This window comes from Pezoporus occidentalis, unplaced genomic scaffold (genome assembly GCF_034315485.1).
Source record: "Pezoporus occidentalis ecotype Australia unplaced genomic scaffold, CSIRO_AGI_Poc_V1 ctg213, whole genome shotgun sequence".
Lineage (NCBI taxonomy): Eukaryota > Metazoa > Chordata > Aves > Psittaciformes > Psittacidae > Pezoporus > Pezoporus occidentalis.
The window spans coordinates 268,393-291,190 of NW_026913997.1; the positions used below are offsets into that span (position 1 = coordinate 268,393).

Here is a 22,798-nt window from a genome sequence, read left to right on the forward strand (position 1 = left end):
TTTTAATCTGAACTAAAAAGTGAAACTCCTAACAGAGAAGGTCCATAAAGAGAAGTGTTAGAAAATGTGGTTTGGATTTATGTTCTTGCAGTCCGTTCCTGTTGCTCTTTCTTCATTGCTTATACTTTGTAATGGTAAGACTATGGAAACTCATTTCCACTGACATCTATCAAAAATTTTATTGGTGTCTGAAGTTACAGTGCAGATATTTTTACTGTTTCTTCATAAACCACTTAGATCAGCTAAGACATGTTTTAGCACTGGTGAAATGTTGTGGGCCGGAGTTTCCACTTTCTGTTTGTGTTCTCAAGTTATATGCGAAATATTCCATAACTGTAGTTTTTAATTAAATAGTCGCTTTCATACTTACTTTGTTTGTACAATTTGCTTGCAGTGCTTAAATGTTACCCAGCTGCTACGGTACTATGGTCTGGAAACCAGCTCTCCGATATCTCCTGAATTGTTTGTATACATGTGTCCTGCTTTGCTATACCAGATTGAGAGGAGGCTTTGTATTGTACATTATGATGAGCTTGAAGATGTTATGAAAAGTAAAAACGCATCAATTGAGAATAAAGATAAAACAGGTGCATCAGGTAGGTATTTAACATCTAAAGTCTTCAAAATCATTTTGCATTGTAAATATTAACTTGAAAGCTTAAAACGTCATACAACTTAGTATTGACTGTAAAGGAATTGTTACAGTTTAACATACTTGAAGAAATTTGTGACAGCATGCTGCTTTGAGTCAGGAAACAGCATCCTGTTTGGCAGTATAATGGCTTCTAAATGACAGTGGCTCAGGGAGGCATACCTTTCTTTCTTATAACTTTTTATCCTTTTTCATTATTTTCACTTCTTATGTTTGCTTATTTTTACTTCCTTTTATTGGTCTTCTGTCATTGAGGGCTAATATCCTAACTTTGGGCCTGTGGCCCAGGAATTTTGGCCCGGATTTGTCCCACGTATCTTTGGACGTTGAACTTTTATAGGAGCATAGGCAAGGTACAGAATCTTTGGGAATGAAATGACCCATAAATGTGACCAAATCTACCCACAGTTTCGATTATTTTCTTAAACTCTGTTACATACTTTGTCTCTTAATATGATTGAGGTGGTCTGTGTCACTATCTCCAAGTCGGAAAGTTGCAGCATTAGTTTGGCGTAAATTTTCTTAATGGATTTGATCTGGATCTATGAATTCAGGAATAGAGAACAGCACTTCCATCACAGCTCATTCACTGCAAAATATAGTTTAGTTGTTGCTGGTTTTATGTTCTAGCAGTAATGCAAATTTGTAGAATTGCCATCCAGAGTTTTTTGTGAACTGAAGAAATACAAAGACTTAGGCAAGACACAAGAACATTCAAATTGCCATTTCTGACAAGACTTCCCTTTTCTGACTTCCAGTATCAATTCTTCTATACTGCTGCTCTCTTAAGCATATGAGAAGTATTCAATCAAAATCCTCTGTTGACAGTTTTAAGGCAGTTTGCCTTGAGTTAAAATCAGGCTTTTGTTTCTTCTTACCATAGTTTTAAGCTAAAAATATTTTTTACTCCTGTTAAAGCAGTTAATGTAAGGGTGGCATCCATTGTGATTTCATCAACTGAGTGTGCTTTTACAATACATGCTTTCTCCTGCTGTCTTTCTGAAGTTATAATGGAACTGTTGACATGTTTAGCTGTGGTATAGTATTAAAAATTTAAAAAGTCTTGGGCACAATGTCCATGTTTTGAGAATAACGATACTGGTAATTATGAGTATTTATTAAGACATAGGTGCTTATTAGTACCATTCAAAATAAAGCATGAAGTACACTCTCATAGATGATAACTGTTGGAAAGAATGCATTGCTGCTAATTTTTCTTAACATTGCTGCTTAACATTAAAATGATTGACTTTCTACACATAAATCTCCTACAGTGACACAGCTACTATCTTGTTAACTGTTCAAAGGTGGTAAGCCAAATACAGCGTGTGTTTTGTATGGCAGCAGATTGTTTTGTGGGGTAGTTTCACTGTAGTAAGGGTTGACCCCTGCCTTATTACCAAGAGGATTTCTAGAGTAGCTCTAAGCATTTTCTGCCAATTAAAAGGTGGAAACCATGTACAAAACCGCCATGTTGCAGATGCTTTGAGCCAGTTTAATTAGGAAGTTTCTACAGATGAGTGCTTCTATTTAAAAGAATGCATTTTCTCTCTCTGTAATGAGGAAGGCAGTGGATGAATAAATTGGCTTGATGACCTTCAACATTTTAAGGTACTTAATTTGCAAAATCAGTGAAGCTGACTGTGAACATTTAACATGCTTTCTGACAACTGGGATCTTAAGTGTAAATAGCAATAGCAATAATAGTTTGCCAGTTAATTGAAAAAAATTGGGGTTTAAGTTATGGGTTGTGAAAACACGATAACCTCTAAACCAGGTCAGCTTGGCTAGATAATGATAAATCATTCTTCATAACAATTTTCTGTATACCCTTGTGCTAACTACAGTGAGATTTCAGTTTTTGTAATAATCATCTTCCTTTCTTAAGGAAGTGAATCACAAAATAACAAATCTAAACTGCTATATGGGGATTGTAGGAGGTGTAGGACGAATGTCAGTCATAGAGTAACTTAACCTGCAGGTTGTAGGGTGCTACGAAAATTAAAATGTGTGCTTACCTGAGCTAAGGTAAACCTTTTTAGATAGGAGTATTTGCCAAAGTTATGAGGATGCAGACATTTTTAAACACTCATTTTCTCTGATTTTCTTTACTTCTAATTAAAGCTTTCAAAAAACCTAGAGCAGTGCTGCTCCTATTCATTGGTACTATCCTGTAAGATTTCCATTAGTTCTGATAGTGCATTTTCTAAAGCAAGCTAATTTAGTTAACTGATGACCAAAAACTGAGGAAGCCATGCTGGGTTTTCTTCCTGTAATTTACAGACAGTTCAGCAATTAGTTCTACTAATAGAGGATTTTAAAGGGCCTAAAGCTGAGCTTTCACAGTGTACCTTGCTGGGAGAGGAGGCTTTGAAATCATCAAGGGCATCTAAATAATTTGACTTAAAAGGAAAAGTACACCCTACTATGAATCAAGCTAATAGAAGTGATACAAGTAAACAGTAACAGGTTTTTTTACGGTGGAGATCATTTAGAGCTATCGATTAAAAGTGTTTCCGATAACTTGTACGTCTGCCTGTGCAGATACCAGTGTTCCTGAACCCAGGAAGGCTGGAGTTTCAGTGGAGCCTTTCTGTTACCTGCAAGCTTTAACAAGAAAGCAAGCTACCTAACCATTGTTGGCCTTCCAAGGAGTCTGCCTTACTATGGAATTAGTCTAATTTACAGGTAGCTGTCCAAATCCAGTTTGAGAAGCCGTCTGTTGTTTGTTACCCACTGTTGGAACAGAGGGCCATTGCTGAAGAAATTGTTCAGTCACAAACCTCTTCTTTTTTTCCACAGGGGTATTTTACAAGCACCTGCACAATAACTTCACCTACATTGCCAAAGCTTTATATAGTATTCCTAGGAGTGTTATAAATCAAGCTTTTGTAACTTAGGTGCTCTTGCAGGGTTCATAATATCGCACATTAGTTCCATTTCTATAATATTTAGTGTTTTGAACACTACAGATCAATGAAATCTTTCCATAAATTTCTTTTATTGGAATTTTGTTACAAGTCTTCCTTAGTAGTCCTTTTTATATGAGGAGTGTTGGTACATAGATGTAACTGTGGGGCCATGTACAGCTTCTGTATATAATATATTTTTTTAATCATTGATTTGAGAGCAACCTTTCAACCTTTTGCTGATCATTTTGGCTTAAACAGAGACAGAAGCTGATGACCAACATCTGAGAGATGCACAGATGCCATATTCTAATTCTCATGTGCCTTATCTTAATCATGGTGCCATGTTTAGATACTGTATAATTCATCAGAGTATGTAAGACTTTCCAAGATGCATTTGCCAGATCTGTGCTATGATACATGAAACTGAAGACATAATCTCTTCCCGTTTTTCTCCATGTAAGGCTCTTGGTCATCTAACCTGGCACTTGATGTCATTAATGTCTGTGTCCATTTTGGCAATCCAAAGTCCTGCCAAATGACTGTGTAATATTTATTTGGGCTACTTGTGTATGGTTGCATAATTCAGCATTGAATTACACGACCATATATGCTGTTTGTTTCAGCAGAGCCTTTTAATCCAGACTACATAACTGAAGTGCTCTGGGGATGAATCAAGGCTTGTGTAGTGGCAGCATTTTGGTTAGCAGGGACCTGCTTCTACTCTAGACATACTTTTGTATTCTCGTTTTCCAGCCTTGGTTTCTTAGTTCCTCATCTGCTGGCAGTCTTTGCCTTTTCATCAGCTCTCATGTTTTCCACTTGGTATCAGTATGCATTTCAATGTACACTGTATACAGATTTTCCCAATCAGTTTCTCCTGGTGAATGTGCTCTTGTACCCTTTTCTTTGAATTGGATTGTTTCCTTTTCTGCACTGTTGTGGAATGACAGCTACAGATTTCATAAGAACTGATATCCCAAAATAAGATGGAAACCAGCAGATGTTGTAAGTCTTGCTGTTGAACAGACCAGGCCTGCAGCAGCCACAGTTTGAGTGGCAAAGTCTTGTCAGATCTGATCTGTAGCATTTTTGGTACAGACAGAACTCTTGGAACATTTGGCTGCTAAATCACAGAATTCACTGAGCAGCTACAACATGTTCATTCCTCTTTTCTTCTCCTCTTCCCTCCATCCCCCCCATTTCCAAGGGTGTTTTTATCCCACTTGATCAAAAATGAGTGGACCTGTAAGGAAAATTCATGCACCAAAGTATGGAAATGCTGATAATTTCAAATGAGTTGTTAACTTCCATGGAAGTTGGCAAACTATGTCAACATTATTGATTAAGAACGAAGCTAGCAAAAAACTTGGAAAAAGCCGAAGCATTTAGGCTAAATAAAAGAATAGTTCAGATTGAGGAAGTCATGTTCATGAAAAATCTCAGCCCAAACAGTTAATGTTTGTAAAATAGGAGCACCAACTGTTGCTGTCTTTGGGTCTGTGAACCTTTTGAATTGTATTGTTATAATTGAACAGTTTTTACTTACTGTTCTTTGAAGTTTCTGTGATGGAAAGAAATGAGAGATGATAGGCAAAGAGAGAAGAGGAAAAACCTATCCGTTCTAATTCGTAGCCTTAGTGACGGCTTGAAGGTAGAAGAGAAAATATTTTATTAGGGTGAGATGCTGGCTGCAAGAGCCATATTTCTTTGCTGATAGGATTACGTTGGGTGACCATATTCCTATTATCACATAATGCCTTATGTTGGTAGTGAGTTAATTTCAGCTCTTCAAGCTCCTTAGCATTTTATTTTAAAGTTCCTCTGTCAAAGGTTGAGTCTTCTCCCAAATAAAAACTTGTGTTTCAAAGCACCAGGTGAAATGAATGGTGCCTAACTGAACATGCACCTCATAACAAAAGAGAAGAAATACTGATTACAGTTAAGTTTGGCAGCGGAATCATTTTAAAAACAAGTGTTAAATATGAGTTAGTCCTCGTAGATACCTGTTAAGTTAAGTAGCAGAGACTGATTTGTTCGAACACAAAATCTTTTGCTTTTTGTGTTTCATGAAGGGCTACAGAGGGAAGCCTGGTACAGCCAGGAAGAATTGCTCGGCTCCTTTTAGGGGATTGTCCTCTGGTGTCTTTCCCTGTATTGCACTGTACTGCAAATAAGCCTGTGTGTGTTTTGCTGTGGACTTCAGTATTGCCTTCATATTTTTCAGCATTTTATGAATGAACAGTCACAATTAGGTTAAAGGAAGGTGACATTCTTAGGAGAGAGTTGAAATTCATTAACCAGCCTTAAAAGTCTTACAAGTATTGTTCTGATAATCTTTCTGTATTCATTTCTTCCCACAGCCTGGTTTTGTGGTATCATCTCTATCACCGTCATTAGCCTGCTTTCCTTACTAGGTGTGATCTTGGTTCCCATCATTAACCAATGGTGCTTCAAATTTCTTCTAACTTTCTTGGTAGCTCTGGCTGTTGGAACAATGAGTGGAGATGCACTACTCCATCTCTTGCCACACGTAAGTATGGTTTCCTTACCTTCTTTTCCCCCCTCCTTGCTCTTAATTGTAACTAGATAATAGCATTTTCAAAGAATTGTTTGACAAGTATCAACACATAAATGTTCACTGTTGCAGATGCAGATTGACTTAACTGTGAGGGACAGGCTGATAATGTGTGAGACTTTCTGTTAACAAAAAGAAAATGTGGATTAAAGTAGTTGCGTATTCATAGTTTTAACTTCTGTCACACTACTTTAAAACATCCAATGAGACCAACAATAGTATTTAAAGTTTTACTATCTCTTGTCTACTGAAATTGGTGTATCAGTAGCAATTAAAAGTATTTAGGGGGGTTAAACTTCCTCATTAATTACTAGTCTTTGGGGAGAAAGTAACTTCTAACTTACTGAACCAAGAATTTGTCCCAGTTCCTGGGAAGATAAACAGGTTTTAGTTTGTGGTGGGGTATTGTAAATGTTGTTATCTTAATTCTTTCAGCATAAAGTCTAATGTTTGAATGTTTCCTTTGTGTAAATTTTAATACAAATTTCTGGGCATTTCAGACATTTTCCAAGTTTGGATTTCATATCAGAAGTAAGGCTGTAACTGGCTGTAACTGTTAAATCATCTTTGGTTGCTAATGGGAGTGTGGGAATGGTAGTTCCTTGTGACAGTATGAGTGTTAGTCTCGTTAGCTGTAGCATTGTGACAACCTCATTATGTTCAGCATTGTGACAGGAAAAAAGCTGAAACTAAATTATCTCCCGTTCACCGCTAAAAAATTTCCCGGAGGAATATTCTTTTATTCATTAGGGTAATGAATGGTGTAGTGAGAAGTTTCCATAGTAAAATGCATTTGTGTTTTAAAAACAAACGAAACCCAGCAAACAACCAAAACCACACAAACACACAGCCCAACTCGTAAAGTCTTTTTCTGCTACTTTTCTGGCAATGTTACATGTTTTGTCATCTGAGCGTGGATCCATTTCAGTCTCCTGATTGCACCAGGTCATGCTGTTTCATTGTTTTCTCTCCTAAGTCACATGGAGGCCACAACCACAGTCACCACCATGGCCAAGGTCATGTACATGAACACAAGCGTTCTCATCGACATGCCCACGGACATGGAGTGCAGACAGAAGGCTTTCTGGAAGAAAATGATCCAGTGCTGAAAGGTCTTGTGGCACTTGGAGGCATTTATGTTTTGTTCATTATTGAACATTGTTTAAGAATGTACAAGCATTACAATAAACAGAAGGTATGCGCTAAAATTGCATGCTGTGATAAAATATATTACCTGAAGTTCTCTTCTGCCTTTTGAGGAATTGCCTTTGTGATGATTCATTATATTGTGAAGATGAACGAGTGCTGCTTATCTGCATTCTGTTTGATTTTATGGGAGGAAACCCTTTTGTAAAAGAGGTAATTTGGGAAGGTGGAGTAGAAATCTGATGGGGGAGATTGCAGCTTTTTGGCCAGATATATTTGGAGGTAGGCGTGAGTAAAAGAGATGACAGCTCTTTCTCCGAAGCACCATGACTTTTGTTTTGCAAAATAGGAAAGGCAGTGTGTAGGAAAGAACTGGGAATAGAGAAGGACAGTTGTCAGACAATTTAACTGTATGTTGCTAGTTAATGAGGCCAGCGTAAAGAGCTGTTCAGTTTTTCTACATGAGAAAATGCTAAAATTTGCAGACCTCCTGCTTCCTATAAATTGCCAGTCAAATTTTAACTTGATTCCCTGAAAATGATTGGATTTTTAGGGCTGGGAGCATGAGGTCTAAAAGGAGAGGAAGAACCTCAGGGTACTTGAATGACAGGAGGCTGAGATTCAAGCAACCAAAGAGCCATAGTCTTCCAACAGTCAGTAGAGGATCATAGAATGGTTTGGCTTGGAAAGGACCTTAAGATCATCTAGTTCCAACACCCTGCCATAAATACGCTTTCATCTTTTGCCTCCATCATTCAGCTTTGAGGAATAAATTATTTTGGTGAAGCTGTAACTGCTTCACCCAAATGAGCATGGAAACTTTTGAAGTTCTCTGTTTTCACGTCAGACCTGCTGCCTCAGCTGGACAGGCAGCAAGAGGAGGTATTTCCTAGATCTTCTGATAAAGAGATAAAAGCTGTCACATTGGGCATATCTTCTTTGAGGCTAATTAAGTAATTTAATCCCCGCGCTGCTTTGCCGAAACTGTGATCTCTGTTTTATGGGCCTCAGGTAGGAAAGTAGCAAGCTTTTCTCTAAAGGGGAATACAAGGAAGTTATGGGAGTATAAAAAAACCAGAAGTTGAACAAAACGGAGGAGCTGTTCTTGCTGTATGTTTGCTTTGTTGAGCAAAACAAGCAAATACAATAACTGCCTCCGTGTGTTTCTGGGCTGTTAGTGCAATCCTTGCCATTATGTACTCTGTTATTGAAATGAAGTACAGTCTGTGTGTGAGTGAGATTCTGTGGTGCAGCTAAGAATTTTCACTGGTATAGATATTGTTGCTGAGCCTTAAAAAGATTAATACTCTGGAAGTCCCATACTTCTGTTGGATGTATCAAGAGAGAGTAACTTAAGTCTGTTTTGAAGAGATTTTTGGACAACCTTTCAGTTTCTTTTATTTCCACTGATGTGCTTTTACAAAGCAGATGTTATTTGTTTCCTGTTGCAGAGTAAGCAGAAATGGTGCAAAAAACCCCAGACTGAAGAATCACCAATTGGAAGGAAACTTTCTGATCACAAGTTAAATAATAGACCAGATGCTGACTGGCTTCAGCTCAAACCCCTTGCAGGTAGGCATTCATTTTCAGCATTTTCTCTGACTGTGAGATTCAAAGTAATGGCATGTAACCTATGGCATGTAGCATGTAACCTCTTGTACAGTTTTGCTGCTGTTATGCAAATCATCGTTAATAAGACTTAATAGGCTTTCCCTATTAAATCTTTCTTTATTTTGTTTCCCTTAGATCTGAGAGCACTCTGAATGCTTCCTAATATACTATACAAATGGTTCTCAGACTTCTGAAGCAGCGAGATTTTGGGTGGCTGTGGTTTTTTGGAGGGGGGGATTCTTTGTTTGGCTTGGGGGTGTTTTCTGGTAAAGCTGTTCCTGACTAGCTCAGCCCTGGCAAAAATGAGATCAAAACCAAACACACAATCTGAAAGGGGTTGCCTGTTTCACTTTGAAGGTTCCAGCCTCTGACCAATTATAGTTTGGCTAAGAGAGCTAAACAAAATTAATGTATTTTCATAAATACAACTGAGTACTCTGGATATTACTCAAACATCTGAAACAACTTTCAGATGCTGTTCCTTCATGGGAGTTTGGATGCTCATGTGGTGTGTACCCAGAAGGAATGGCCCTTCTAAAAAGGATGACAGAAGGGCTTTGCTTTATAACCTTCCCTTCCTGTTGCCTGTGTGGCTGTTGAATGAATTTGTGATGAAGAATCCATAGGCTATATTTATACCAATGCAATTTTGTTAATTTGAATGATCTGTGAAAGGGGGAGCTAGGACTGTAGTCTTCTCAAACAACTTAAAATGAGATTTGGGACATTGACGTAGAACATAGGCTTTCAGCTTTCAGATGGTGGTATGTGTCTTCATGTCTTCATTTCTTTCAATGTCTTCATTTTCTTTCAATGGGCAATCAGCAGAATTTTGCTTATAATAACATGGAGGACGTACTGGTTTCATTACACTGCCTCTAAAACCCTGCACTCTTCTGCGGACGAGTAAATCATTCATGCTGCCAGCACTGTAAGCCCATGCTGAATTTGAATGTTTAATTGCAGTGCCACTACCAGTGACCTGAATGGCCATGCCATTTCTTTTCAGACAGGTTCCAAATGATGGTTAAAAACCTGTTTATCTGGAGCTCCTTGAACTCCTTGCTGCTTAGGCACTCTGTGCTTATTTTTGACTCTGAATATTTCTGTTGAATTATTGTGAGCTACTAACTTCATTGTCCAGAACTGCCTTTTTTTCCCCACAACCGGTTTTGTTTCCCTCAGCACAGATTGCCAGTTTCATTTATTTATTAATACCTTAGAAATATTAGTAGACTTAATGCACATTTGCCTTGTGCATAGTTTTCACTTTGCATTTCTTTGTAAAAGGAGCTTTGATTGCTAGCAGGGGTAATAAGCAACATTGAAGGAGCTCACCATATGACACAAGTGTCTGACACAAAGATGCATGCAGTACAGAAACTATTTGAAGACCTATTTTATCAGTGGCAGATGCTGGAATGCATCAGTGAAGGCTAAGTTGTGACCCATATGGGTGGGCCAGTTAAGGTTTCCTGAGCCATTCAGGTTCCATCTACAATGTATAAGACATTATCATTTTGTCAGCTGTCCTTTTCTAATGTTGAACCATAACCTTGTCACTAGCAAAACTGTAGGCTAAACTGAATGTTGACAGCAGAGTTGCTGGATTGGGATGTGTTCAAACACTTCTTTTGCTTTCGCAAAGCAGTTAAATTCTTAACTCAGTGATACTCAGTAGTTATTTTAAATAAGAATTAATGCCATGTCTCTCCCAACTGGCTTCAATGTAGGAGCAGATGACTCAGTTTTGTCTGAAGATCGACTCAATGAAACTGAACTAACTGATTTAGATGGCCAGCTGGAATCCCCTCCCAAAAACTTCTTGTCTGTGGAAGAGGACAACAATATGCACCATTCTCACAATGATATCTCGCACGCTGCTCAAGAGCATGATCTTCATGATTCAGAGTATGACAGCCATGGCGAAGATAAAATGATAGCTAGAAAGCACAGTCACCACTGGCATCACAAACATTCCCATCATTCCCATGGCCACTGTCATTCTGGAAAAGACCTGAAAGATACTGGGATAGCTAATATTGCATGGATGGTAATTATGGGAGATGGCATTCACAACTTTAGTGATGGCTTAGCAATCGGTAAGCAAAAAGCACCAAGTATTTCTCAAGTTTCTTATCTTTAGTAACTTTGGTAATATTTTAATTATCAGTGATCACAGGTAAGGTTTCCACTTAGCTCCTGTGATTGCTGGCATTGTTTAATCTCCTTCAGAGCAGAAATTAAAAGGCCATCAATTGCAGTAGTCTTCCCTTTGTTAATATTCTGTGACCAGCTTCTATCATGGCAGTAGTCTTGATGTAGTGACAGTTGCAATCTCTGCCAAATAAAGATAGATGCAGACAAACGTCCTTATGAATTATGGAGCACATGTAATGCACATTTGGTTTTTGGGTCTTAATATGTCCTTTTGAATAATAAAACGGGCCTTTCAGTCTTATTTATAATGATACTTGTTAGTAATATTAATACTATTTCTATTATTATTAATACATAGAATTATACAGTAATAAGAAATGTACTATGGTTAGGTGGCTGAAATAGTTCTTTTTAAAGTACTACTTAGGCTAATTTAGTTTTTGTTTGAGCGAAGTATTTTGTTGGCATATGGTCAGTTTAGATTTATTTCTTAACTAAACACAGAAGAGATTGAAGTACCAAGCAGATCTTACTAGATTTTTTTAAATCAGCTTTGATTCACATAGACTTCTAAATGTGATTTGAACTGTAAAATACACATTAATTTGAATATATGTTTGTCATACAAACCAAAATGATGGTGAGAGTACTGAACTGCATATTTTTTACTAAGGTAGCAACTAAGAGCGCACAGGGTTCCAAACTACTAGCAGAAGGAACTTACTCACCTTGAAGGATGGGGGATAAGCTGTGTATGAGGGTCCTCAGTTAACAATGGAATCTACTACAATTTCTCCACTTTCTCCAGGCAATTTCTAAAGAAACTAAACTCTGTAAAAATAAACTTTTTTCTTCATTGTCACATTAAATAGGCTAAGACATTTAGGCAGTGGCTTCTAAGGCCAAAAAGGGTTTGTACACTAAAATTGAATGAATTAAATTAGCTTACACAAAAGTTACTGAAAGAGTTTTATGCCAGTGTTTTTTGTCTTTTTATTTTCCACATCTGCCTTATTAATATTGCTGATACGTGCTCTACAAATACGCATAAAGGATATAGGGAGGTTGTGGGTTAAATATTGGTTTGGATTTCCAACCTGGAAAGGAGAGAGCCAGGCTGTTGCTCATGTTGACTGTCCTAATGTACTTGAGAGTTCCTAAAACGGTAAAAGTGGTGCTGTTTATTAGCTTGTTGCATTTATGTCTCCGTTTTGCTCAGTGTGTTCTCTCAGGATTTGCCTTTCAGATAAAGTGATTAATAAAGCCTGCAGTGGCAATGCACATAATTCAGTTTATATACAGACAGGGCACAGACATAATGATAAACCACGTGTTCATGAGAGCATGCACTCTTAAGAGGAGAGCATCACTTCTGGAAAGGCTGTTGATTAAATTTTCTGACTTGAAAATAGTAAAATATAATTTGAATCTTTCCTTTTTTCATCTTTTTTTCCTTCTCCTCCCCCAGGAGCAGCTTTTAGCGCTGGACTTACAGGAGGAATTAGTACCTCTATAGCAGTGTTCTGTCACGAGCTTCCCCATGAATTAGGTAACTAATTTAATATACTCAATGTGTTCATGCTTTTCATCTCTACAAAACAGTTACCTAAAAGCTGTTGTGATACTCATCCTAATAAGCGTAATGCAATACAGATGCTGCAGGGGTGACCAGAACTTCAAAGAGTAGTGGAGCCATATTACTTCAAATTAAGTACATAATGAGAATGTTAAGCAGGCTTACACTGCAGGTTAGCTAGCTACAGCAGTTCTGTGAGGCTTTTTGAACACGTTTCTGAAATGTTCTTAGGAGCAAACAGCTTAGTTTTGGTGTTACACCTCTGCATTTTATAGAGAGTATTTTACACTACTCTGTGGCATTGTCTTACAAAGTTAAGTAAAATCACATGAGTAAACACAAGTTTACAAAAGTAGAATTCTGCGTAGAAGTCTTCAGAAGATGCTTTGTTACCAGTTGTTGCTGAGTCCAGTAGGTGTGGGTGACTCTTTCGGGTGAAACCTGTAGATATAGTTGCCAGTGCCATGGATGCACTGGTTCTTCCCCTGTAATTGAAGCATTTCTTCTTGGGGTTAGCTAACCAAGATGAAAGCTGTTGCTTTACTGTGCATGCTTTTACATTGCATGCACCCTCAGACTTAAGAGCCACTAGAGAGAGGAGTCATCATTATTGCCAGCAGCATGAAACTTGTACTAGATTAAACTGTGTGCAATTTATGTACTCAAATACAGACTAATTTATCTACTACCTACTCTCCTGAGAAGTGCTGAAACTAAACCCCTGTGTTCTGTCTCCATTTTAGGTGACTTTGCTGTGCTTCTTAAAGCAGGTATGACAGTAAAGCAGGCTATTGTGTACAACCTCCTGTCTGCCATGATGGCTTACATAGGGATGCTGATAGGCACAGCGGTGGGACAGTATGCTAATAACATCACCTTGTGGATCTTTGCAATCACTGCAGGCATGTTCCTCTACGTGGCATTGGTTGACATGGTAAGATTGTTGTTTTATGTCATTTTTGCATGCTGTGCATAAAACCTAGGATGTGAAGTGGCACCTGCAACAGAACTTTTTTTGTTACAAGAAAATCTGTTTGTTACAGCAAAATCTGTCAGCTTTATGTATCGTTTTGAAATACAGTAATACAAGAATAGATGGGTATTATACATTTGATTGTCTGATAATTTGTCATTGTTGCACAGTATTCAGGTACTCAGAATAACAAACTATTGTAGCCTATCCAGCGAAGAACAATACATAGACTTCTGCTGTGTACTACCTGAAGTTTCCATTTTCGACTGTATTACATTTTTCTGAACTCAGTGTTTCTTGAAGGAATTCCTTCATTTACCTCATGCTTTCTTGAGTTAACTTCTTTGTAAAACTCTGTATGTCTCTTCTCTATGGGTTGTTTTGTAAGACATTTCATCAGATTTATTTTTACATATTCCAACTCCACTATTATTTATGTGTTGTCTTTGTCAGTACCGTTGGACTTTTTTTCATAGGTGAGGAATATAAGGAATATCCAGAGTTGTCAGAATTTTTTATAGTGTCACATAGAATTTCTCTTGAATTACTTGTAGCTATTATTCGTGTATTTAAAAGAGACATGTATGTGAACACGTGTAAGCATGTAACATGACAAATGAATGGTTAAGTTAATCAGCAAAGACATTATAAAGGGTATATTTATAGCAGCGTAATTACTGTAGAAATAGTCAAAGCTTTTTATTATGCTTATTTGAACATGACAACTTTAAATAAGTAAAAAGTCGGAAGAGCAGAGCTGGAAGAATGCTGGGCTTGTCCTTGTCTTGAGGAACTTTGAGTAGATGTTTGATCCAGTAGAAGCTAAAGAAGAAAAAGTGGAAAGGCATTTTTAGTTTGTTTTTAAATATATGATGTGATCATGTTTTTATCAGATGTGGTGGTTAGGTAGAGTTTAATCTGTGTCTTAGTGTATTGTTTTTGTAATGGAATCCTGGTGTATTTATTCTCTACAGTATCATCTTGTAAACTTGTCTGTGTATACATGGAATAGAGGGTGAAATAACTTCCTAAATTGCTGTTTGTTTTAGCTTCCAGAAATGCTTCATGGAGATGGAGATAATGAAGAGCATGGTTATTGTCCTGTGGGGCAGTTCATTCTTCAGAATCTAGGCCTGCTGCTTGGATTTGCTATCATGCTGGTGATTGCCCTCTATGAAGATAAAATTGTACTTGACATCCAGTTTTGACCTAATTCTGGTAATCACTGTGGTTACAATAATGTTACTGTATGGCTTTGAGTCTGCACTGTTTCACTGTATGCACATTGCTCAGAGGAAAAGCAGTGGCTTGCACTACTTACACAAGTACAGTATATTCATTTCTGTGTAGATTAACTTCTGCTTTTTTTCTGATTGAAATCAGACAAGATTACCCAATGTAAACTCAAGTGAGTGACAATTAGGAAATACTAAATGTGAGAAATAAATGCCAAGTTCATGTACTAGATAGGAAGCACTGATTGTTTAAGAAAGAAAAAGTGCAGTGAATGATCTACACGTGTGGGAAAATGCCATTTCATTAGTACATTTGAACAGAACCCAGAAAATGTTATAGCTGAAGTTCATACCTCTGCAAGGAACCCGAGTAAGCTTTTAGTGCCACGTAAGTCTTAAGTAGCTCATATATATATATATATATATATCTGTATGTATATATAGATATATATAGAGATGGATATATAGATATATACAGATGTGCATGCCATGTAAATGTGCGTGCGTGTGTGTGTATATATTCATTCTGTGCTGATTCTTCTGCATAGTGGTGACTTGAAGTATTAAATCTCACAACAGCACATGACTGGAAACCACTGTGCTGGTTTAAATTCTAAAAAAGAAACCAAAACCCTCTAAACACTGTTTAAATTCTTAGAATATGTGTTAAGCTGCACTCCATCATTATAAACTTCATGTGTAAGAAGGCAGGCTGTTGCAATATATTCTGCAAAGTGCTATGTTCTGTCGAGGATCAGTTTGACGATGTTTTTCCTGACTAAGATTTATTTGATGTTTGTTCCTTGATATTAGTAGGAAAATGCAAAATGCAGTAGAATTAGTGTTAGCTTGGGGAAATCCCTGATGTTGGAGTTATTGAGCTATTTCTGGTTCTTTTTTACAGATGCTAAACATGTATTGTGTGCCACTTGCAGCATAAACTACTGAAGATTTGTGGCTGTGAATTTGTGCAAACTCTTTTTAACAGAGAATCCATATGGGAATTTTCTCCATTTTTAGTTAACAGTTGTTTTGGTCTGTTTTCTCCTCCTCATGTTAAAACAATCCAAAGTGTAAGAAAGATACTAGGTTACTGAACCTGGACACAAAGGATAAATTATGGTCTGTGTATGTAGTACTGGTAGGTTATTTACAATACTGTAATATCAGATCAAAATCTGTTTCTACAATGCCTTTGATATCAGACACTGTAGCACCAGCCATTTCTGGCAGTAGGGAGTATGTAAGAGGATTTCTACTTCCAGCATAAACGAGTTAGTTAATTTCTAAGATATTTCTTACACTTTTGGTATTAATTAGATCATGAAAAAGCAGATATGATAGACCAGTGGTATGTGTAATTTGGAAAGACAGACTGAAAATTTGGGCCTTAACTTCTCAGATCAGCTATCCTAGATTGGATTGTGCTGATATTCTTACATTGCCAGACATGAGTTGAGTTTGTTCTTGTACCCATCTCCTTAAAAACATTATGAGTTTGTGAGGAGTGCAAGTTGATTCTGTAGTACCAGTCCTTCTAAGCATGGTAGTAGCCTTTTTTAAAACATACAGTTCATCTTCTTTTATGCGTATGCCAGGTAAAAGCTGTATTTTGACTATGTGCCGTAAGTTTTGTTTAGGTCTGCTTGGTGCCAGTGTAACTGCTAAGAACACTGATTCTAATGCCTTTAATGAGAGCCAGTTGGTATCTTCATTCCATTTCAAGTTAATGTGTTTCCTGTGGCCCTTTACTTTTTCAAGCTTCATTGGTCAATTTAATTTTTACTGAGAGCAGCTCACGTATGTTAAAGATAGCAGTTGGTTCTTGCCAGTATTTCTTCTAATGCAGTATCAAGAAACAGTATTAAGGGTCCATTTCAAAGGCGGGCATGGTTTCTTCAGTGAAGAAGCCAAAAGCCCAGAGTTCAGGCATGCAGCCGTTTGATGGTCTGAATTCAAGTTTCTTTTTTTCTTCTTTAAACACGTTTACTGTTGGACCCTAATTAGCAAACACACTGTTGTTAGCTTCAGATGACTGAATTTCTGCAGTGTAAAGATCCTGGGTGACATTTTTCATAGTGCCCATGTCAGGTCACTGAGTACCATTTTCAGAGAGACTTAACTCACTGCATACCTTCTGAGGATCTAATTTTAAACAGCCTGTTTCTTAGGTATTAAACTGACCCTTTTCTGTTAATTCTGTTGAGTATAAGGGGGTTATTATGTGGTTGAACTGATATTTTGTCAAATAATTTTTCAAAGGTTATTCCTTTTAAATCTGTTCAAATGAAGATTTCTGTATTTCAGGTAGTATATTTACTTGTGTATTAGTTGGAGTATGGTTATAGCTTAATACACTGCCTCTATAGAAAAAATAATTAACTTCCTTCCAAGACCATCTTCAGACAAGAGAAAAACATGGTCCTTGAAGGTAGGTACTGTATTTTTCATGAAATATGGGTTATTTCCTTTTATTTTCCAGTATTTATTGCAAGTTATGAAGAGCAGTGTAACTAACAGCTGTGACTTCTGTATGTTTCCACCAGTATTGAGTTCCAGGTGATTCCAGTGTATGCTTTTGAGTCATGTTACAGACAATCTGAATTCCACTACATTTCTACTTGGCTTCAACATTCCATTCTGCTTGAATCCAGAGTCTCATTTAACTTGTATTTGTTGGAGGGCATAAATGTTACTTGTATATTACAATGCTGTCACTGTGTGACATCCCATATGAATTTTGATGTAGATCACATTGCACTCAATCCGCTGTGATTATGCTTCGAAAATACTGTAGTTCCTAGATGCAGTGTGATTTCTTTTAATTTTTTTTAACTCTTGTTTTTCTTTCCCTTCCCCATTAACAATTAAGTCTATGGTTTAAAATGTGATTCTGGTCCTATAAGATATAACTTGCTGAGCTGTCAGTCTTTTTGTTAAAACTAAATAGGTTTTTTAAATTTTATAAAGCTGGAAATGATCAAATGCTGTTTTGTTCATTGTCAACAGTGTTGTGCTCATTTTATGTATGTTCCTTATAAATAAGGAGCTTCCAGAAAATAAAATTATTCAAGGAGCAGAGATTTTCCGTTGGCTTTTATACAGTTTTATTGTGCATCTTTGTATTTTAGTATCTGTATTTCAGATCTCATGAAAGGCACGAATGCAACATTGTAAACAAATTCATTGTGATTTCTCTTTTAACGTGGCCTTTCAGGAGCAACATGCATCCTTCATAAGTGATCTGGAAAAGGCACCTACCTCCCAAAATGGGGACAGGTTTATGAGTTAAGCTGACATAGTAACGCCACACCCCTTCTGATCCAGTGCTCTTCGGGTTTGTCTGAAGCGAGAGTCACTGCGATGACGAAGTTGGTGGAATGGCCTGTTGTTGACAGAGTCCCTCTTCTCTCGCTGGTCTTGTACAATGGGGCCAGGTAACTCGGTCGCTTTGGAACCTCTGACCTCTTACACGGCTTTAGCCATATCTGCAGTGAAGAATAAAGTAATCTTCCTCATCTCAGTTAAAAAAAAAAGAATCAGGGAACAGTCTCAGCTTTGCCAAAGTACTGGGACATTGTTTGTTAGGTTTTTGGTTTGTTTGCTTTATAAAAGATAGCGCTGACGCCCTGTTTCTTGTTACGAGATTGCTTCCTCTCCCAAAATACGCAACACGAAACTTCCTGTTGCTGTCATTAATAGCAGATAATCTTAGCTCCTCTCATACAATTTATTTCTATTTCAACACAAAACATCAGTTGTTTTATAAGAATCACCCTGTTGATTCCTTGAAGACTAGAAATTCAAGAGTACTAATTCTACACCATCTGTTAGTATATAATACTATAAAATGTCACCGAACAAGAAATACTGACCACAGGCACTATATCATAGAGGACTTTTGGATGAGATTCTCCAAGCATCTTAGTTTGCCTGTTCCAGCGTGCTCCATCCAAGAACAACCCCCGAACGTAGACACCTGAATCAGTTGGAAAGGAGAGCACGTTACCCAAAACCTGCAAATGTCTGCTAGCTGAGAGCAGCAGCTAGTGCAGTGCACTTTGCTAACTGTCAGTTAACTGTGTGGGACTTCTGTGTGTTCTAAGTGATGATCAAATAACTTTGAGCGTAACAAACACAATCGTATACTTTATAGCTACAACTCTGTAAGGTTTTATAAATTTACAATGTTTAGGGATATCGCAGTGTATCCAGCCTCTTCTGAATGGTCGGTGACAGCTGAAGAATGATTCTGCAGTACAGGACACTCTTTTTAAACTTGTCATTATTATAAAGTTTTCTGTACATACTACATATTGTCCGCCTTACTGTTTCCAAACTTGGAGATTTTATCATATAAACAGTCTTTCACTATTTAGTCTTCACATTGTTTCATTGCTTATGCTTAAAGTTGCTATTTGCTTATACCTTTCTAAGGCTGTTCATTAAAGAAGTAAATGTTTAAAAAACATAAATATCTTTATTTGACATGTCACAATGACATGATATGATATTCCCTCAGAATTCCAGAAGAAAAAAGGATAACAGCATCTGGTTTTCATCAGGTTTGCACCCTCTTGCTCTGTAGACTGAAAACTGTGACTTCCAAAACACAAAATAAACGTGCCCCAATAGAAAATGACTTGAACTGTCTGGATGTGGCTCTCCCAGGCAACATGCTAAGCCCTTCTCTTTTATACAACTTCGAGTCAAACTGATCCTCATAAAGGTATTAAAAAGAGTACTAAGAACAGTTCTGTTTAATCTGTCCTTTTTTCTGAGGAAGGGTAAGCTAACAAACATACCTGCAACCGAAACCTAAGGTAAGTAGTATATAATAAAGCAGTGTCATAAAAATAGAGCTTTTTCCTTCTTACAGTGGTCCCCTATTGCCCATTGTGATCATGTCTGTAAGATATTTGTCATGGGATAGTTAAGGTAGCATACGTAACTTCTCTACTGAATGCTTGGTTTTCCTTGGCTTAGAAAAATAAGCATTTTCAGAGATATATACTAGTAGAGTGAAAAAAAAAAAAGGTGGGGATAAAAAAAAGTTTGATATTTTGTGGGAAGTTTGGGTCAAGGAGTGTCCTCTGTTGGTGTTATTTTGTATCTACATGCTAATCCAGGATGTGAATTAATCTCAGCTGTTCCTAGGGATTTAAAATTGCCTCTTTGCTTCTTGTGCATCTCATGGGGAGCAGTGCAGATGTGCATGTTTGCCTGCTGAATTCATTAACTTAATTGCATAACTGAGCCTGCACATTAACGTTACCTTCTAAACACATCAGCAAAGGCAGATAATTCTCTAATGCATTTGCTTACCATCTTCAGGAGCAGTGTTGTATTCCTTATCTTCCAGCACTTCATAATCGAATTCTAGTTGGTCTATTGGAATGGTGTATTTTCTGGCATAGTTCTGCTGGGCACCTGTTAAGAATGCTTGAGTGAAGAAGAATCCTGAAATCCAGAAGACTGGTGGAGCTCCATTTTCATACCACAACTGCAGCAGCAAAAGAGAGAGGAGGGAAAATAACCAAACAAATCTGCCTTTGATTTTATTAGTACTTAGGAAAGCACATATCTTCTAGAATAACAGCAGAAGTAATTTCTTGCTTTGTGAATCCAGGGCTGTCCTTGGGGCTTTTGGTTCTTGTCTGAAAGCAGTGGAACTTTGGATGGCTGAGCACAACCAAACAAAAAAATCACATAAGATTAGTTTCAATAAGTCTATTAAACATGCATCATCCCTCTAAGTTCATCAAATCCTCCTCCTCTCCCTTCTTACGTATCTTTGTTTCTCTGTGCAAATGACAGATCTCTTTTACAGGCTGCTTTCTCTTTGAAAGGATCATTATTTCCCTTCCAGGGTCAAAGTCACGTGTTTAAGTGTGTACGCCAAGCTGAAGATGAGGAGAGACAGTATGTTTTATAATTAAAGTAATCTGGTCGTAGCGGGATGTGTTTGTGGCTTTGTGCTTGGTTAATATCTTACTCTGTTTTTAATAACTTACACTGTGGAGACATCTATAGAAAAATGATTTTTAAAAAATGACAACATTTGTTGGATTGGGTTATAATACTTGTGAGGTCTGTTGCAATGGTGAATAATTACTGGGTGCAAGAAGACCTTTTTCTGATTGCTGCAAACACCAGTTTTGAATAACGTCTGAAAAAATTTCCTACATTGCAGAGAATTACAATGCAGAAACTACACCTTTTGTCTCTGCTAGTAAGTTTTCTTCCCAAGAAATAAAAAATCATCATTGTAGCTACTGTCAGGCTTCCTACAGATAAAAGTGGGAGTTACCGAGGCATGGGGACTGCGTGACGTGTCCCCAACACATAAAATGGAGGTTCTCTGGAAATGCAGAATTTGTGAATATCCTGCTAGACCCAAAACTGGGTGCTGCTTTTGCTATTATATTTTAATTTCATTTTAATTTACTTTTGATTTTAGTTCTATCTTGGGACCTGTTTTTACAACAGGTATGGAGTAGGGTGACCTGCTTTAAGTTTGGTTTTCTTAAGTTGATAGTGATTACTAAGCCATAGAATGGTGCTGAAACTCTAGCTGTTACTCATTTAAAGTCAAGTTTTGGGAATGCACTCTTATAGGTGAAAGAGCCCCACTGATTGATTAACTCATCCAGCTTGCTTTCAGCATTTTACTGAAAGCTTGGTATTTGACTTTGAACATAAAGATTTTGTGTTCAGATGTTTGTAAGGTCGCACACTGGAAAAGAAACTCAGCAGTATTTTACTAAGTTCTCTTTGAATTAAATTCATTACCATCACCAGATCTGTATGAAGAGGCCCTTAGTAAATTTACATCAGGCGGCCAGTTCTGTTGTACAGTATTACTGACACACAGGAGCTCGCTGTTTGTGAGGTGGAGGGTATGTGGCAAAATGTAGTGCTTCATTAGATGCTGTGATGGGTAGAGGGCTGTACAAAATGGATGTGCGGATGAACTGACCCTGTCAGTTATTCCCAGTCAGTGGAAGTAAATGGCATGTATATGTTCACTGGTGGAGATGTCACCTGCCATCAACAGGCAAAAATAATAAACAGCATTGAACAAATGTGTGTAAATACACGGAGTGTGCTCACCTGCAAAAACTTCAGTCTTTGAAGGAAGTCAGTCACATAGCTGCCCAAAGGCTTGAGGCTTGGGTAAGACTTACTCATCCATAGTTCTGGAATTTTGCCTTTCAGAATGCTATCCACCACTTTTTCCAGTTCAGCAGACATCACTACTAGCCCCTAAAGTAAATTTTGGAAAGGAAGATATCAAAATACGTTGCCTAGGCAGATTGTTTTAATGCTAATCACCGTAGTGCTCTGTCCAACAGATGTATGAACCGAACCACATAACAGTGTGGTTGGGAAACTTGCTGAGGGTGCACTCAATCCCACTGGTCTTCTCTGGGTTTACTAACTGTAAATGCTCTTATTTATCATTATTTAAAGTTTCCTGAAAACTCTGTGACATTGCTGCAAGTGCCTTATTCGGAAGCGGCAGACTTCTTAGCTTGTAGTTTGGGTTTAATGGGGAGAGGAGTAGTGGTTTTGTGGATGTGTAAAAATTCCTTGAACTTTTTTTTCCCTGTGTTTTTTCTGTGGAGTTTTGGGGTTTTTTTTTATCCCCTTATATTTTGCACAGCTGTAGCTTCTTATTCCTTTTGATCCTGAGAACAAACACTGACTTTAGACTGTGATATTTTAACTGGAATCCTCACTGGCAGTAAGTTGCTATTTGAGGTGTTGAGAACATCTGCTTTCATCTGTAAGAAATTGTGTGAGGTGCTTCAAGTCTTTCATACCAGCGAGGCAGAAAAACAGATTTGCACTTAAGTACTGCTTGTCTTGCTGGAAAAGCTGTAGTTGAAAACCTCCTGATTTGGTTTCTGTAAGTAGGCACTGTAGTCCTGTTACAGTCCATTGTACTCCTACCA

General features: G+C 37.6%; 2 protein-coding genes across 10 annotated transcripts in view; one reads left to right on the forward strand and one right to left on the reverse strand.

Annotated features, from left to right (window-relative positions):
* The window catches only part of SLC39A10 (solute carrier family 39 member 10), a 108,017-nt gene extending 90,096 nt beyond the window's left edge, over positions 1-17,921 (forward strand). For 5 of the 7 annotated variants that reach the window (XM_062619662.1, XM_062619663.1, XM_062619661.1 and 2 more), the window contains exons 3-10: positions 395-596; positions 5,925-6,094; positions 7,116-7,334; positions 8,737-8,857; positions 10,630-10,998; positions 12,525-12,605; positions 13,376-13,566; positions 14,655-17,921. In XM_062619662.1, the coding sequence (XP_062475646.1) occupies positions 395-596; positions 5,925-6,094; positions 7,116-7,334; positions 8,737-8,857; positions 10,630-10,998; positions 12,525-12,605; positions 13,376-13,566; positions 14,655-14,813 (1,512 nt within the window). In that variant the 3' untranslated portion in view covers positions 14,814-17,921. The remainder of the gene's footprint in view (positions 1-394; positions 597-5,924; positions 6,095-7,115; positions 7,335-8,736; positions 8,858-10,629; positions 10,999-12,524; positions 12,606-13,375; positions 13,567-14,654) is intronic. The other 2 variants (XM_062619659.1, XM_062619664.1) reach the window with 2 other exon arrangements.
* DNAH7 (dynein axonemal heavy chain 7) overlaps positions 14,299-22,798 on the reverse strand; it is a 115,628-nt gene continuing 107,128 nt past the window's right edge. For 2 of the 3 annotated variants that reach the window (XM_062619642.1, XM_062619644.1), the window contains 4 exons: positions 21,954-22,106; positions 20,166-20,343; positions 18,716-18,819; positions 17,931-18,328 (listed from right to left, as the gene is read on the reverse strand). In XM_062619642.1, the coding sequence (XP_062475626.1) occupies positions 18,122-18,328; positions 18,716-18,819; positions 20,166-20,343; positions 21,954-22,106 (642 nt within the window). In that variant the 3' untranslated portion in view covers positions 17,931-18,121. Of the gene's footprint in view, positions 14,428-17,930; positions 18,329-18,715; positions 18,820-20,165; positions 20,344-21,953; positions 22,107-22,798 lie in introns of those variants that run through there. The other variant, XM_062619643.1, reaches the window with a different exon arrangement.